The sequence below is a fragment of the Ranitomeya imitator genome, chromosome 8 (assembly GCF_032444005.1).
Source record: "Ranitomeya imitator isolate aRanImi1 chromosome 8, aRanImi1.pri, whole genome shotgun sequence".
In the NCBI taxonomy this organism is placed as follows: domain Eukaryota; kingdom Metazoa; phylum Chordata; class Amphibia; order Anura; family Dendrobatidae; genus Ranitomeya; species Ranitomeya imitator.
In genome coordinates, this window is record NC_091289.1 from 164,394,288 (window position 1) to 164,413,375 (window position 19,088).

Here is a 19,088-nt window from a genome sequence, read left to right on the forward strand (position 1 = left end):
TGTGTTACATTTTTGTGATATATAACACTAAAAAAAAAATTAAAATGTAATATGCAAGTTGCCTCTTCAGAGAAAAAGAGGATTTGAACTCTATAGCGCCACCTGTTGGAAGTAGCATATTAAATTTCCAAGAGGAGCATTGCTCGGTGAATAAGCCTCCTTAGCTTGACAAGCCAGAGCAGGTACGAGGGGCGATTCAAAAGTAATGATAATCAATACTAAACACAATGAATATAGTCAAAAAATTTTTTTATTTTTTTACATAGTCTCCTAACAAGTCTATACATTTAGTCCATCTCTTTTCTAAACTTAGAAGTCCCTTAGAAAAAAATTCTTGATCTTGACCCTCAAAAAAATCCCCAACAGCGGTTATCACATCGCTATTGTCATCAAATTTCTTGGCCAGGAGGTGTTCCTTGAGCCGAGGAAAGAGAAAGAAGTCACTGGGGGCTAGATATGGCCAAATATGGGGGGTGTTCCACCAGTTCAAAGCCCGCTTCTTGAATGGTAGCCATGGCAACTGCAGCTTTGTGAGCCGACGTGTTATCTTGGTGAAACAGCACTCCAGCTCGCAGTTTGCCGCGCCTTTTCTCCTAGATAGCCTCCTGCAATCTTCTTATTTGTTCTGCGTAGTAGGAGCCCGTAATAGTGGCTCCCTTCTCCAAATAGTCCACCATAATAATTCCTTCAGCGTCCCAAAAAACGGACGCCATAACCTTCCCTGCTGAGCTTGACACTTTGAATTTCTTCGGCGTTGGTTCGTCGGCTCGTTTCCACGTCATCGATTGTTGTTTAGTTTCGGGATCAAAGTGGTGGATCCAGGTCTTGTCCATGGTCAAAAAACGTGACAAAAAATTTTCCTTGTCTGCTTGGAACTTTTCAAGATTTGCTATTGAAATGTCAACTCGTTTCTTCTTTTGCTCGTCGGTTAATATTTTTGGCACCCAACGCACGGAGACCTTTCTCATATGCAATTCTTTTGCAAGGATTCTTTGAATACTGCCATATGAGATCCCTGTGACCTCAGCTACATGCCTGATAGTCACTCTTCGATCTGCCAATACAACTTCTTCAACTTTTTTCACGTTTTCTTCATTGAGGGACGTGGATGGGCGTCCTTCACGATGTTCATCTTTCGTCGATGTTCTTCCCAGCTTAAATTCCTTGCCCCAGCATGCAACTGTGGAATATGGAGGAGAAGAGTCCCCCAATATTTCCACCAAGTCGCTGTGTATGTATTTGGTAGTCATTTTTTTCAAGCAGAGGTATTTGATGACAGCTCTGAGCTCGTTTTTTTCCATTTTGATGTTCACTCCTCGGCAGTTCATATTCAAATGAATGTAGCTCCCAGGAATCGTGGTCTATTTAAGTGATTTTTTTTTCCTGGACCAGTGGGTACCTAAGAGAGAAGAAAACATTTTATTTTAATTTCTGTGTGCAATAGAAATAACCGATTATCATTACTTTTGGATCGCCCCTCGTATGTCACTCTCCATAATGAGCAACCTTACCCCTTAGACCTCAGTCCAGAGCCTCTCAGTTCTCATGCTTCGCAGTTATGAGGGCCAACAGCCCGAAACACCGTGTCTGCGAATTGAGATTCTGATTTGGCTTTTATCATATTGCAAGACTTGTTAAAGGGTTGATTGTGACTTGTAAGATCGCTGCTTCCAACAGGTGGCGCTATAGAGTTCAAGTCCTTTTTTTTCTCTGAATAGGCAATTTGCATATTAGATCTGTCTAGTCTGTTATTCCTTTAAGTAACTCTGCCACGGTATGCAGTTTGTCTCTTAGATAAATGAACTTCAGCAGAGCCTGTGGCTGATTTGCTGAGGCAGTGCTGCAGAGCTTCCGGTTTATGTGGATGACGTGCTCTGAGATACCACATTGGAAATGGAGGATGAGGAGGAGCTGAAAGGTGTGCAGGAACTGCTGTAGGATGTTTAGGAAACCTTGATAGAAGTAGGGCCTGGACACCTTGGCATCAGGCACACATACACGATGCCAGGATGTGACCCAGCGTGCCATCAGGGAAATGTAGCATTCCTGCCAACAATCGCTTCTCCACGTATCATTCGTTAAGTGGAAAATGCAAGTAAGTGCATTGGTAAGGGCACAGGTGATGTTCCTGGACAAGTGCTGGTACAAGGCAGGGACACATACCAGGCAATAAAAGTGGCGCCTGGGGACCAAGTACCGAGGGACAGCTGCCGCCATGAGTTGGTGGAAATCCTCCATATCTACCAGCCTACATGGCAACGTTTCTATGGCAAGTGGCCTGCAAATATGCCTGCCTATTTAGCATTTGGGCCTGTGGCTGTGTGGCTGGAGACTTTGTTTTTGTTCCAAGGCTTTGGGTAGGGACAGCTAAACACTGGGCTGTGACAAGGATTTGGAAAAGACTGATGATGGTAAGCCAGAATGTGCAAGGATAGCTGCAAGGCAGGATGCATCTGCACCAGTGTTTTGGACATTGGGAAGCACTTAGTACAGGGGAAGATGCAGTGGTGTCACCCGATAGCACCAATTGTGGTCCCAGGCATTCGGCCCTCCAAGTCAGATAATTAGATGACATGTACCTGATCATGGTGATGGTGGTTAGGTTGTTAATGGTCAGGCCGCTGCTGATCTTTGCATGTCACAAGTTGCAAATGGCCATTTTGTTAGTCTCAGAAATCTCTTTAAAAAAGTTCCAGACTGGATGACACCTAACTCTTCTCGCCTTTGCCCTCTGGTCATCCCACTGCCTCTTCCGGTCTATTTTGGGGCTGCTAATCTCTCCCCATCAGCGCTGCCAGCCTCGCTCTGCTCAGGTTTGGTGGATTTATCTGTAAATGTTGCTAGATTTTGGGTGCATGCTAATTTCCCCTCCTCCTACTTTAGTTTTACCCCATCCTCCACTCCCCAGTGCATTGCTCTGTTGTTTCTGTGAGTATATTTGTGTGATTGGTATTTTCCTTTATCCCTGTATGTATTTACCTTGTTAGTCTGGTTGGTTTATTATGGTACATTACTACTACCCTCTTCCCTGGGTGGGGGAAGAGTACAGACTGAGGGCGGATTCAGGAACTAAGGCAAGGTACGTGGCCCCAGGGTCTTCATCATCAGAAGTAATCCGGGAAATAGGGGGAGCTATGGCACTCCTAGCATTAGGAACACTCTACAAGAGAGCCGTGACATTAATAACAACAAAACTAAGCTGCAGCTGTGTCTCATAATTTTCCTTCTTATCCTAAATTTGCTGTTCCCCACCGTCATGTTCTTGTGGCCATGGCTGCTCTAAGCTTTGTGCATCACTAAACAGCATGTCATCCTGACTCTCTTGGGGCATGCAGGTTTACAGTCCACAATCAAGAAACAATGTTTTAAAGAGCTCCTCGTAGTGTCCTAATGTGGGACTATCATCAGCACTTCAACATCCCTTAAAGCAGGCCTTATGCATTTTGCAATTGCTAGTGTGGCACCCCTGGGGTCCAGTCACCACAGAGGTACTGGACCTTGGTCAGATGTGTGGTTCCCCGCTCTCAGGTAAGGAGGGGGCATAATCCAGAACCCACACACTTACATCCAACACCAGACCTCTCAGGGCCCGTGAGGAGCTAGGTAGAGGGTGTGGGTGGAGAAAGAGGACTTGCGGAGGAGTGAGAAAGTTAGTGAGTAAATAAGTGTAAAAAAGGAGTGAAGCAGAGCAGACGTGAGAGATGGAAGCTCCTGACAGGAAGAAAGAATAAGGAAAATAGAGAAAAGCTCCCAGAAGGAAAGAAGGGGTCCTAGGGGCACAGGTAGTGAGGAATCCACCCATGGAGCCCAATCCATGTCGCCTGTAGTTGGGTGGAGGGACCAGGTCACAGTGGGGGAACCGGCCTCCAAGACTAGTGGAGAACTACAAGGCTCAGCTAGCAAGCCGGAGGCTGTGGTATTTGTATGTGTCACAGACACATCCACACACATTCGCTGAAAAGGCAGCCACATAGGATCAAGGGGACCAGAAAGACATCGCCCGACAGGATCCGAGGCTGCTGGCTTGGGACACTGTATGTGAAGGCGCAGGGCAGGAGAGGTGGGAGCCAACGCAGTTGGACGGCCAGGAAAGGAACATAAGAAGGGGGTTCTGGCAAAGTGGACCCCAAATTACCTGAGAGCTGTCTGGACTACAGACCGGACTACACAAAACCCGGCTGGGACTGCATTGAAGAACTGTGAGTAAAAGTGTGGAAACTGCACTCTGCTGTGTCCTCTGAATTATTACTGCATCACCTGCCCTGCATCACAACATCCATCATTAACTTTAACACCTTAACTGCCCTGGGGCTTAGCTCTACACGCGGAGAGCTATAACATCTCTGCTGCATCACCATCTGCCCCAGAAGACCTGAACAGCAGCGTCTGCCACCTTCTTATTGCCGAATATCGCGGGTGGCAACACGAACTAATCCCTTTTAAACTTTATTTCCCCTTTACTTGACTTTTATTGGACTCCCAGGGCCACGGACCAGGTCACCCTTATCAGGATGAGAAGTTTGTACAGGTTGGGAATAGATGGGGACGATGGTGGAAATGTGAGAAGTTAAATGTGTCTTTATAGTAATATCTGCAGACGAGTCATAGCTGAAAGAAGTTGTCATGACGGTCTGGACCAAATGGAAAAGACGCACCAGAAATAACATCAGCTGTAAGTCATCATCAATAACTCTACTATATTCTCTTACATGTTCTGTAGAACTGATATCTACCACTATATGGTCACCTTATGACAGTACTATTGGTGTTGACCTTTGTGTAGGTTTATTTTTAGTAACAACCCAACCATCTGCTGAGGTTCCTCTACAAAAACAATTAGGTTGAGCCACCATAGTTGTAATCAGGGTTATCGATTAGGGGCCCACTCAGATGTTTTGCACCCCTTCCCCCACCCCCCACCCCCCGAGTTGAACCCCTAGCTAAGCTTCTGATCCTGAGGATTTGGATTGCAGTAAAATTGGGTTTCGGGCACGATGCAAACTGTGGGCCAAGGTTTTCAGCTCTTCGGCTGTCTCAGTCCACGGGCCAGACTGGAACAACCAGAGGGCTGAATGTGGCCCGAAGGTTGCACCTTGCCCAGGTCTAGTTTAAGTAGCTAAATTTGAGATCTGTACACACCACGCCAATATTACAAGTTACTGTTGCACTAGGATTTTGGGGTGTCACGTGTACCTATGTAGCATTTTTTTCAGTCCGTTTTGTCAAGGGTTGAATAATTGTGGTTGAAAATATTTGGAAACTTTAATTATAGATCACATAGAGCTTGCGTTTATGCCTTTCTTAACTAAACTTATTTATCATGCGGTTTAATGTTGTTTGTTGACTCAGTAAATGTAGATACTGTTGGCAGCTTATTAAATGTCAGTTGTTAAGGTCAGACATTACGACACTGAGTGATCTACAGACCTACTGAAGTACAAATAACAGATGGGATCATACATCCGATATTATTCTTGTGAGAATTGATAGCTGGTATATTTAATGAAACTAAACTGTTAAAAGCCCCTATATTTCATGAAAATAAAATTGGTAGTCAGGCATTCAATTTACAGTATGTGTAAAGTAGTCTATATATAACACTTTATATAAGAATTTTAAGTACTTAGCAAACACAATGATCACATGTTACAAAACCTTTTGGTGTTCACTGGTCACTTTTGTATAACATTTAGGCCGGGGTCACACTACCGTAGAATACGGACGAGTGCTATGCGAGAAAACATCGCATATCACTCTGACCAGTGTTAATCTATGGGGCAGCTCACTTCACCAAATTTTTTCTCAAGCGTATTCGACGTGCGTGTAAAATCGCAGCATGCTGCGATTGTACGCGTATAGCGTCCGAGACTCGCCAATGCAAGCCTAAGGCCGGCTTCACACTCAGCGTATGAAAATACGGTCCGTATATTACGGCCGTAATACGCTGAAATGTCCCGAAAATAGTGGTCCGTAGCTCCTCCGTAGGCAGGGTGTGTCAGCGTTTTTTGCGCATGGCATCCTCCGTATGTAATCCGTATGGCATCCGTACTGCGTGGTTTTCTCGCAGGCTTGCAAAACCAACATACCGCTATAGAAGTGATCCATGTGTCCCAAAAAGAAAAAAAAAATATATATATACTGTCTATATATATATATATATATATATATATGTCAGTAGACACATATATGTATATATATTAATATTTATTCCAGCGCTATACAGCTTGAAAGCCGGTAATTCAATTACCGGCTTTTTCTTTCTCCTTCCTAAAACCCGACATGATTTGAGACATGGTTTACATACAGTAAACCATGTCTTCTCTCCATTTTTTTTGCAGATTCCACACTACTAATGTCAGTAGTGTGTATCTGCAAAATTTGGCCGTTCTAGCTCTTAAAATAAAGGGTTAAATGGCGGAAAAAATTGGCGTGGGCTCCCGCGCAATTTTCTCCGCCAGAGTAGTAAAGCCAGTGACTGAGGGCAGATATTAATAGCCTGGAGAGGGTCCACGGTTATTGGCCCCCCCCCCTGGCTAAAAATATCTGCCCCCAGCCTGGGAGCTTTCTAGGAAAGTTCCCACGATCTATGAACATCCAGCAGAGGGCGCCTCACCGCAAATGAAGCTAAATATAGATCATTGATCTATATTTAGACTCATTCCCCGGGGTTTTGCAGCAAGGAGCAGCCTGCATTAGCGGAACTCCTTGCTGCAAAATGTTTTAACCCCTTCAGAAGGATTTACATCGTTGGACGTTACAGATCTGCGGAGGGTAAGTATATTGTTGGTTTATTATGTTTTTTCTTTCACAGAACGAGGGTCTTCAGTGACTGGATTGGGCGTAGAATAAAATACTCCATCAACCATTGTTTTTATTTCATTAAAATAATTTTAAATAATGTGTTTGTGTTTTATTTAACCCTTTACTACAATTGGATTAATAATGGATAGGTGTCATAATTGACGCCTCTCCATTATTAATTAGGCTTAATGTCACCTTACAATAGCAAGGTGGCATTAACCCTTCATTACCCCATATCCCACCACTACACGGGAATGGGAAGAGAGTGGCCAAGTGCCAGAATAGGCGCATCTTCAAGATGTGCCTGTTCTGGGGTGGCTGGGGGCAGATATTTTTAGCCAGGGGGGGGCCAATAACCGTGGACCCTCTCCAGGCTATTAATATCTGCCCTCAGTCACTGGCTTTACTACTCTGGCGGAGAAAATTGCGCGGGAGCCCACGCCAATTTTTTCCGCCATTTAACCCTTTATTTTAAGAGCTAGAACGGCCAAATTTTTGCAGATACACACTACTGGCATTAGTAGTGTGGAATCTGCAAAAAAAATGGAGAGAAGACATGGTTTACTGTATGTAAACCATGTCTCAAATCATGTCGGGTTTTAGGAAGGAGAAAGAAAAAGCCGGTAATTGAATTACCGGCTTTCAAGCTGTATAGCGCTTGAATAAATATTAATATGTATACATATATGTGTCTCACTGACATATATATATATATATATATATATATATATATATATACCTATTCTATGTGTACACATTTATTCTACCTATTGGACTGTAAGCTGTCAGTGTGATTTTACTGTACACCGCACTGAATTACCGGCTTTTCTCTCTAACAGCGCTGCGTATTTCTCGCAAGTCACACTGCTTGTCCGTGTGTAATCCGTATTTTTCACGCTTCCATAGACTTTCATTGGCGTATTTCTTGCGCAGTACAGTGACAAACGCAGCATGCTGCGATTTTGTACGGCCGTAGAAAGCCGTATAATACTGATCAGTAAAATACGGCAGATAGGAGCAGGGGCATAGAGAATAATTGTGCCGTATTTTTTGCGAGTTTTACGGACGTAGTTTCTGCACTCTTACGTCCGTAAAACTCGCAAGTGTGAAGCCGGCCTAAGGGTGAGAGAAAAACTCAGACACCAGACTGACCATCCCATCTAGCTTGCAACAAATATGCACACATTTTCCTCATTTTAGCCCATTGAGCCATTAAATTCAATGGGGAAAATCAGTGGAAATGTAAAGCCATACGCATTTCAAACGGATGTCATACGGATACATAGGTGCGAGAAAATCACATTATCACATTGCAAACGCATTACACACGGATGACTATATGGAGAACACTTGTGCGAATCTCGGCATGGAGACTCAGATCGATTTTCCATACGTTAAATGTGACCTCGGCCTAAGGGTATGTGCACACGTTGCGGATTTCCTGCGGATCCGCAACGTTTTTTACAGTGCAGAAACGCAGCAGATCTGCAAGTGATTTACAGTAACAATGTAAATCAATGAGAAAAAAAAACGCTGTGCTAATGGTGCAGAAACGCTGCGGATTAAAAGAAATAACATGTCACTTCTTTTTTGCGGATCTGCAGCGTTTTTGTACCCATTCCCTTATAGAAATCCGCAGGGGTAAAAAACACAAGAAATCCGCACAAAGTCTGCAGTAAATCTGCAGCAAATCTGCACAAAATCCGCACAAAAAACACGCGACAAATCTGCACCTGCATTTTCTGCCAAGAGATGCAGAATCCACACAAAAAAATTCCTTAGGCTAATCCTCAACGTGAGCACATAGCCTTAGTGTTCGAATATACTGCCTTATGGGGCTTTCCAGTAATCCAATTCCTTATCAATGACTAAGTAACCAGACTGATGTTTTCATCAATTTAAATCGTTATGACGTTAAAGACAGACAGATATTCATTGCAGAACTAATATGTCTGGAAAAACAGCCTGATCACGTACATGTATGGTTATGATAGTTCTACAAGCATTACTTATGCAGTTTCAACTTCGTAAAGAAAAGCTGGACTTAAGAGCTTTGGCCTCAAATATAAATCCTTCTGCATATACATCTATGCTTAAGACAACATAACATTTAATCCATCCATTAGCAAGGATTCCATACCAGCTCACACCTCCCCATCCACACCCACTTTATTATTGTACCTAACACATAAAAGACAGAGCGAGACATCACAATTTATTCCATAACATAACATTATGTTATGGGTTATTGTTTGATTTCTCCTGTAAAATCCTAGTTTAAAACTGGCTGTGGAGAGGTTATTGATTCCAAAATGGCAGCTTTTCCTATCCTGCAGGATAGCACTATAAGGTATATATTCAGTGGCATGCTGACATAATGTCCTCTTGGTATGCTATGGACCATCTGTGATGTGACCTTACAGTAAAATACATGTATGTATTTTCTTTCTATTTTCCTTAAATGTGCCTTCTTTTTATAGGATGAAGCTGCTAATTGTCTTTCTGAGTCTACTGTACTTTGGCAAATCAGGTATATTTATCATCTAATAATAATGCTTTCTAGTATATCATAGATGCATAATTTAAGACTCTGTTCACATCAACTTTATAGCTTCCATTTATAACAGAATTTACAAGAATGAAACAGATCCAAGACAGTACATACCCCATTTCTGTATGAATGGTTAAATGGATTTGTTAGGATAAGATCCCATTATGAATTTTTGGTGAGGCTTGACGCTGCATATTTTTGCTGTCTAAAAAACACAGCATCTTACAGTTCCAGAAAAGTGGGTGGGATACGGTATATAGAAATCTCATGTCCACTGTTGTTTTTTTTTTCACATAGCATTAACTGACCTGCGGTGCGTTTTTGAAATGCAGCAATATGTCAATTTCTTCTGCTTTTCCCTATAGAATTACATTAGATGCAAAAAATCCACAAGTATAAAGTACATATCATATTTAGTGCATTTCCTCTGCAGAATCATACTAAAAATGTATTTGATCCACATATAACTATTAATAAAGTTTGATCAAAATCAAAATACTAGGAAGTATCAAAAACAAAGCAGTTTATTTTAAAACATGATACACCAAAACAGACAAACATGCGATAAAAACAGACAGCAAACAGCCATACTCTCTCCTTTTTTTTTCTTTCCTTTGTGTTAATCTACCAAATGTAGTAAGAAGGGAGATAGACGGAAATATGACTGCGAGATTCGACTATACGGGGCTTATAAGTGGTGTGGAGACGAGTAGGTCTGCTTTGAGGAAGTAGAATCTAAATGGTAGGAACATTTGATGGAGACCTTTAGAAAACTCATTGTATTTTGTAATTTAGATGCAATCTGAGCATTTACAAACAATAGCTGCGATGGTGGAGTGGATGACTTTTAAATTGTATAAATATGGGTGGATGCCTATTGCGACCACTATAGGTACTGTCACACTCAGCGACGCTGCAGCGATATAAACAACGAGCCGATCGCTGCAGCGTCGCTGTGTAGGTCGCTGTAGAGACGTCAAACACGGAAACACCAGAACGATGCAGGAGTGATCCAGTGACGTACTTATCGTTCTCGCTGGTTGTTAGCTCCATGTAAAAACATTGCTGACATCGTTGCTTTTGCTGTCAAACATGACTAACCACGCCGACCTGACAACCAAATAAAGTTCTGGACTTCTAGCTCCGACCAGCGATGTCACAGCGGGATCCTGATCGCTGCTGCGTGTCAAACACAACGAGATCGCTATCCAGGACGCTGCAACGTCACGGATCGTTGTCGTTCTCGTTGTGAAATTGCGCAGTGTGACGGTACCTTATGTCTTCACAGCTTCTATTGAACTACTAAGTTCTCTAGTAGTAATCGCAGATATCTAGTTTTTAAATTATCCAGAAAAATGAAGGCAGGACCCCAATAGAAAAAATAAATGTGGTTTATTGGCCCATGTGCAATGTTTCAGTCCAGCTTGAGAAAGGTACACATCCTGGACTGAAACGTCGCACATGGTCCAATAAACCACATTTATTTTTTCTATTGGAGTGCTGCCTTCATTTTTCTGGATAATAGCATGAGGTTTGATACATACCTGGAAGGATTTTTTGCACCCTTTGTTTTCTATTGGTGCTGCTTTTTGTTTTCTTTTTCTAGTTTTAAAATTATTTACAGAGGTTTTTGGAGTTTAACAGATGTTATATTTCTTCACTTGAATTGGTTGAGCTGTATTATGGATGCTTTGCATTATGGCACTATGCTGTACATGTAACTCAAGAGGATTACACCATGAATCAAAGGTATTTGTATGCTGGACTGTGACTTTAACAGCTGCGCTCAGAGATATTTATACTTCCAGATTTTATGGTTTATATAGCCACTAAGGTGTTTTTGAAGAGTAAGCTTGTTGAGTGTTGATGCGTGACCAAGGCAAACTGAAGCCCAAAATCAGCCATTTGTTAGTGTAAGGCTGCCGTCACACTACGAGTATTTGGTCAGTATTTTACATCAGTATTTGTAAGCCAAAACCAGGAGTGGGTAATAAATGTAGAAGTGGTGCATATGTTTCTATTATACTTTTCCTCTATTTGTTCCACTCCTGGTTTTGGGTTACAAATACTGATGTAAAATACTGACCAAATACTGCTAGTGTGACGGCAGCCTAAGGCCGGCGTCACACTAGCAAGTTTTACGGACGTATGAGAGGCGCAGAAAATACGAATTGCATACGATACAATGATTCTCTATGGCCCAGCTCCTATCTGCCGTATTTTACGGATCCGTATTATACGGTCTTCTATGGCCGTAGAAAATCGCAGCATGCTGCGTTTGTCAGCGTATTGTGCAAAATACCCGCCAATGAAAGTCTATGGGGGCGAGAAAAATACGAATTGCACACGGACCACGCGTGTGACTTGCGAGAAATACGCAGCGGTGTTCTATAGAAAAGCCGGCAATTCAGCGCGGTGTACAGTAAAATCACACTGACAGGTTAGAATAGAATAGAATAGGTAGAATAAATGTGTACACATAGAATAGGTATATATATATGTCAGTGAGACACATATATATATATATATTTAATTCAGCGCTAGATAGCAGAAAAGCCGGTAATTCAATTGCTGGCTTTTGCTATGTCCTTCACAAACCCGACAGGATATGAGACATGGTTTACATACAGTAAACCATCTCATATCCATTCTTTTATTACATATTCCTCTTTAGTAATGTAAGAAGTGTCTTTCAGTCAAATTTGGTGTCTCTAGCTATTAAATTAAAGGGTTAAATCCCGGAAAAAATTGGCGTGGGCTCCCGTGCAATTTTCTCCGCCAGAGTGGGAAAGCCAGTGACTGAGGGCAGATATTAATAGCCAAGAGAGGGACCATGGTTATTGCCCCCCCCCCCCCCCCGGCTAAAAACATCTGCCCCCAGCCACCCCAGAAAAGGCACATCTGTAAGATGCGCCTATTCTGGCACTTAGCCTCTCTCTTCCCACTCCCCTGTAGCGGTGGGATATCGGGTAATGAAGGGTTAATGTCACCTTGCTATTGTAAGGTGACATTAAGCCAGATTAATAATGGAGAGGCGTCAATCATGACACCTATCCATTATTAATCCAAAAGTACGAAATGGTTAATAAAACACACACACATTATTAAAAAGTATTTTAATAAAATAAAGACACATGGTGTTTTAATATTTTATTATACTCTTAATTCACCTGAAGACCCTTGTCACCTGAAACAAAGTAAAAAAAAAACAAACAACAATATTCCATACCTTCCGTCATTCAGTCTTGGATTAATAATGAATAGGTGTCATGATTGACGCCTCTCCATTGTTAATCTAGCTTAATGTCTCCTTACAATAGCAAGGTGACATTAACCCTGTAATACCCCATATCCCACCGCTACAGGGGAGTGGGAAGAGAGTGGCCAAGTGCCAGAATAGGTGCATCTTACAGCTGTGCCTTTTCTGGGGTGGCTGGGGGCAGATGTTTTTAGCCGGGGGGGGGGGAGGGGGCAATAACCATGGTCCCTCTCTAGGCTATTAACATCTGCCCTCAGTCACTGGCTTTACCATTCTGGTGGAGAAAATTGCACGGGAGCCCACGCCAGTTTTTTCCACGATTTAACCCTTTATTTTAACAGCTAGAGTCCCCAAATTTTGCACAGATACACTTCTAACATTAGTAGTTAGGAATATGTGAAAAAATACCGGATATGAAATGGTTTACTGTATGTAAACCATGTCTCATATCCTGTCGGGTTTGTGAAGGAGATAGGAAAAGCCGGCAATTGAATTACCGGCTTTTCTGCTATTTAGCGCTGTATGAAATATACATACCGTATTTTCTGGTGTATAAGATGACTGGGCGTATAAGACGACCCCCAACTTTTCCATATAAAATATGGAATTTGAGATATACCCGCCGTATAAGACGGGGGTCATCTTATACGCCCAGTCATCTTATACGGCGTGTGCGGTGAGTATGGTTCCCAGGGTCTGGAGGAGAGGAGACTCTCCTTCAGGCCCTGGGATCCATATTCATGTAAAAAATAAAGAATAAAAATAAAAAATATGGATATACTCACCCCTCTGACAGACCCTGTCTCTCAGCGGTGCAAGCGTCTGCCTCCATTCCTAAGAAAGCATTGAGCGTAGGACCTGCAATGACATCGCGGTCACGTGATCGGTCACATGACCGCGACGTCATCGAAGGTACTTCACTCACTGCATTCTTAGGAACGGAGGAAGACGCTTGCACCTCTGAGAGCCAGGGTCTGTCAAAGGGGTGGGTATATCCATATTTTTTATTTTTATTCTTTATTTTTTACATGAATATGGATCCCAGGGCCTGAAGGAGAGTCTCCTCTCCTTCAGACCCTGGGAACCATCCAGGATCGCTCCCTGCACCCGTACCCGGCGTATAAGATGACCACCGACTTTTGGGACGATTTTCAGGGGTTAAAAAGTCGTCTTATATGCCAGAAAATACGGTATATATATATTTGTGTCTCACTGACATATATATATATATGTAGACAGTATATATGTTTTAACGAATATTTGAGCCCATGGGTCCATTGTATGTCTGTTTTGCAAGCCGGCGAGAAAATCTCGCAGTACGAATGCCATACGGATTACATACGGAGGATGACATGCACAAAATACGCTGACACACCCTGCTTACGGATGACATACGGATCACTATTTTGGGAACATTTCTGCGTATTACGGCTGTAAAAAACGGACTGTATTTTCATACGCCTAGTGTGACACGAGCCTAGGAGGCAGTAATGTTTTACTTTGTACCAAAACATCATGTAAACAATAAAATCATAACTACTTCTAGTCCACAGGGGGAGCAAAAAGAAAGAAAAAAAAAAAAAAGTGAAGGTCATTGAAGTTGATTAAAAAAAAGAATACATTTTTTTTCATAACAACATTAGTAAAAAAATGACGACCATAATATATATCTACTATATAATTGTTTAAGGGTCACTTCCGTCTGTCTCTCTGTCCTTCTGTCGGTCACGGTTATTCATTTGCTGATTGGTCTCGCCAGCTGCCTGTCATGGCTGCCGCGACCAATCAGTGACGGGCACAGTCCGGAAGAAAATGGCCGCTCCTTACTCCCCGCAGTCAGTGCCTGTCACCCGCATACTCCCCTCTGGTCACCGCTAACACAGGGTTAATGCCGGCGGTAACGGACCGCGTTATGCCGCGGGTAACGCAATCCGTTACCGCCGCTATTAACCCTGTGTGTCCCCAACCTTTTACTATTGATGCTGCCTATGCGGCATCAATAGTAAAAAATTAATGTTAAAAATAATTTTTAAAAAACAAAAAACCTGCTATACTCACCCTTCGTTGTACGCTGAGCAGCTCCCGCCGGCCGCCATCTTCTGCTGCAGTTTCCGGTGGCAAAGATGGTATGGCAGAAGAACCTGCCATGACGTCATGGTCATGTGACCGCGACGTCATCACAGGCCCTGCGCGCCTGCGCGACCAGGTCCTGCCATGACGTCACGGTCATGTGACCGCGACGTCATCACAGGCCCTGTGCGCCTGTGCTAGAAAGGCCTGCCGTGATGTCACGGTCATGTGACCACGACGTCATCACAGGTCCTGCGCTGTGATACCAACCCTGGGACCGCAAGCTGCCGTGGACTACAACGGGCCTTCGGAAAGGTGAGTATATGTTTTTTGTTTTTTTTTTCACCTGTGACAAACCTGGCTGGGCAATATACTACGTAGCTGGGCAATATACTATGTGACTGGCCAATATACTACGTGGCTCTGTGCTGTATACTATGACACTGGGCAAAATACTACGTGGCTCTGTGCTGTATACTACATAACTGGGCAATATACTACGTAACTGGGCAATATACTACGTGGCTCTGTGCTGTATACTACTTCGCTGTGCAATATACTACGTGGCTCTGTGCTGTATACTACTTCACTCGGCAATATACTATGTCACTGGGCAATATACTACGTTACTGGCCAATATACTACGTGGCTCTGTGCTGTATACTACGTCACTGGGCAATATACTACATAACTGGGCAATACACTACGTAACTGGGCAATATACTACGTGGCTGGGCAATATACTATGTAACTGGGCAATATACTACGTGGCTGCGCAATATACTATGTGACTGGGCAATATACTACGTCATTGGGCAATATACTACGTAACTGGCCAATATACTACATGGCTGCGCAATATACTACGTCACTAGGCAATATACTACGTAACTGGGCAATATACTATGTAGCTGGGCAATATACTACGTGACTGGGCAATATACTACGTGACTGGGCAATATACTACGTCACTGGGCAATGTACTACGTAACTGGGCAATATACTACGTGACTGGGCAATTTACTACGTGGCTGGGCAATATACTATGTCACTAGGCAATATACTACGTAACTGGGAAATATACTACGTAGCTGGGCAATATACTATGTGACTGGGCAATATACTACATGGCTGGGCAATATACTACGTGACTGGGCAATATACTATGTAGTGACTGGGCAATATACTATGCAACTGGCCAATATACTACGTGGCTGCGCAATATACTACGTCACTGGGCAATATACTACGTGGCTGGGCAATATACTACATGGCTGGGCAATATACTACGTAACTGGGCAATATACTATGTAACTGAGCAATATACTATGTGACTGGGCAATATACTACGTAACTGGCCAATATACTATGTGGCTGCACAATATACTACGTCACTGGGCAATATACTACGTGACTGAGCAATATACTACGTGGCTGGGCAATATACTACGTCACTGGGCAATATACTTCGTCGCTGGGCAATATACTACATCACTGGGCAATATACTTCGTCGCTGGGCAATATACTACGTGGCTGGGCAATATACTACGTGGCTGGGCAATATATTACGTAACTGGCCAATATACTACGTGGCTGCACAATATACTATGTCACTAGGCAATATACTACGTGACTGGGCAATATACTATGTAGCTGGGCAATATACTACGTGGCTGGGCAATATACTACGTGGCTGGGCAATATACTACGTGACTGGGCAATATACTACGTAACTGGCCAATATACTACGTGGCTGTGCAATATACTACGTCACTGGGCAATATACTACGTGGCTGGGCAATATACTATGTGGCTGGGCAATATACTATGTAACTGGGCAATATACTACGTAACTGAGCAATATACTACGTGACTGGGCAATATACTACGTGACTGGGCAACATACTATGTAACTGGCCAATATACTATGTGGCTGCGCAATATACTACGTCACTGGGCAATATACTACGTGGCTGAGCAATATACTACGTGGCTGGGCAATATACTACGTCACTGGGCAATATACTTCGTCGCTGGGCAATATACTACATCACTGGGCAATATACTACGTGGCTGGGCAATATACTACGTAACTGGGCAATATACTACGTAGCTGGGCAATATACTACGTGACTGGGCAATATACTACGTGACTGGGCAATATACTACGTCACTGGGCAATATACTACGTGACTGGGCAATATACTATGTCACTGGGCAATATACTACGTGGCTGGGCAATATACTACGTGGCTGGGCAATATACTACGTAACTGGGCAATATACTACGTGGCTCTGTGTTGTATACTACTTCGCTGTGCAATATACTACGTGGCTCTGTGCTGTATACTACTTCACTCGGCAATATACTATGTCACTGGGCAATATACTACGTTACTGGCCAATATACTACGTGGCTCTGTGCTGTATACTACATCACTGGGCAATATACTACATAACTGGGCAATACACTACGTAACTGGGCAATATACTACGTGGCTGGGCAATATACTATGTAACTGGGCAATATACTACATGGCTGCGCAATATACTATGTGACTGGGCAATATACTACGTCATTGGGCAATATACTACGTAACTGGCCAATATACTACATGACTGCGCAATATACTACGTCACTAGGCAATATACTACGTAACTGGGCAATATACTACGTAGCTGGGCAATATACTACGTGACTGGGCAATATACTACGTGACTGGGCAATATACTACGTCACTGGGCAATATACTACGTAACTGGGCAATATACTACGTGACTGGGCAATATACTACGTGGCTGGGCAATATACTATGTCACTAGGCAATATACTATGTAACTGGGAAATATACTACGTAGCTGGGCAATATACTATGTGACTGGGCAATATACTGCGTGGCTGGGCAATATACTACGTGACTGGGCAATATACTATGTAGTGACTGGGCAATATACTATGCAACTGGCCAATATACTACGTGGCTGCGCAATATACTACGTCACTGGGCAATATACTACGTGGCTGGGCAATATACTACGTGGCTGGGCAATATACTACGTAACTGGGCAATATACTACGTAACTGAGCAATATACTATGTGACTGGGCAATATACTACGTAACTGGCCAATATACTATGTGGCTGCACAATATACTACGTCACTGGGCAATATACTACGTGGCTGAGCAATATACTACGTGGCTGGGCAATATACTACGTCACTGGGCAATATACTTTGTCGCTGGGCAATATACTACATCACTGGGCAATATACTACGTGGCTGGGCAATATACTACGTGGCTGGGCAATATACTACGTGGCTGGGCAATATATTACGTAACTGGCCAATATACTACGTGGCTGCACAATATACTATGTCACTAGGCAATATACTACGTGACTGGGCAATATACTACGTGGCTGGGCAATATACTACGTGACTGGGCAATATACTACGTAACTGGCCAATATACTACGTGGCTGTGCAATATACTACGTCACTGGGCAATATACTACGTGGCTGGGCAATATACTATGTGGCTGGGCAATATACTATGTAACTGGGCAATATACTACGTAACTGAGCAATATACTACGTGACTGGGCAATATACTACGTGACTGGGCAACATACTACGTAACTGGCCAATATACTATGTGGCTGCGCAATATACTACGTCACTGGGCAATATACTACGTGGCTGAGCAATATACTACGTGGCTGGGCAATATACTACGTCACTGGGCAATATACTTCGTCGCTGGGCAATATACTACATCACTGGGCAATATACTACGTGGCTGGGCAATATACTACGTGACTGGGCAATATGCTACGTAGCTGGGCAATATACTACGTGGCTGGGCAATATAGTATGTGGCTGGGCAATATACTACGTGACTGGGCAATATACTACGTGACTGGGCAATATACCACGTAGCTGGGCAATATACTACGTAACTGGGAAATATACTACTTAACTGGGCAATATTCTACGTGACTGGGCAATATACTATGTGGGCTGTGCAATATACTACGTAGCTGGGCAATATACTATGTGGCTGCGCAATATACTATGTGACTGGGTAATATACTACGTCATTGGGCAATATACTACGTAACTGGCCAATATACTACATGGCTGCGCAATATACTACGTCACTAGGCAATATACTACGTAACTGGGCAATATACTACGTAGCTGGGCAATATACTACGTGACTGGGCAATATACTACGTGACTGGGCAATATACTACGTCACTGGGCAATATACTACGTAACTGGGCAATATACTACGTGACTGGGCAATATACTACGTGGCTGGGCAATATACTATGTCACTAGGCAATATACTACGTAACTGGGAAATATACTACGTAGCTGGGCAATATACTATGTGACTG

At 43.0% G+C, this 19,088-nt stretch overlaps 1 protein-coding gene across 1 annotated transcript in view; it reads left to right on the top strand.

The window, feature by feature from the left end:
• Nucleotides 1-9,018: 9,018 nt before the first annotated feature.
• Nucleotides 9,019-19,088, top strand: part of LOC138648212 (uncharacterized) — a 100,594-nt gene continuing 90,524 nt past the window's right edge. The window contains exons 1-2 of the mRNA XM_069737735.1: nt 9,019-9,151; nt 9,282-9,331. Of these exons, the coding sequence (XP_069593836.1) occupies nt 9,114-9,151; nt 9,282-9,331 (88 nt within the window). The 5' untranslated portion in view covers nt 9,019-9,113. The remainder of the gene's footprint in view (nt 9,152-9,281; nt 9,332-19,088) is intronic.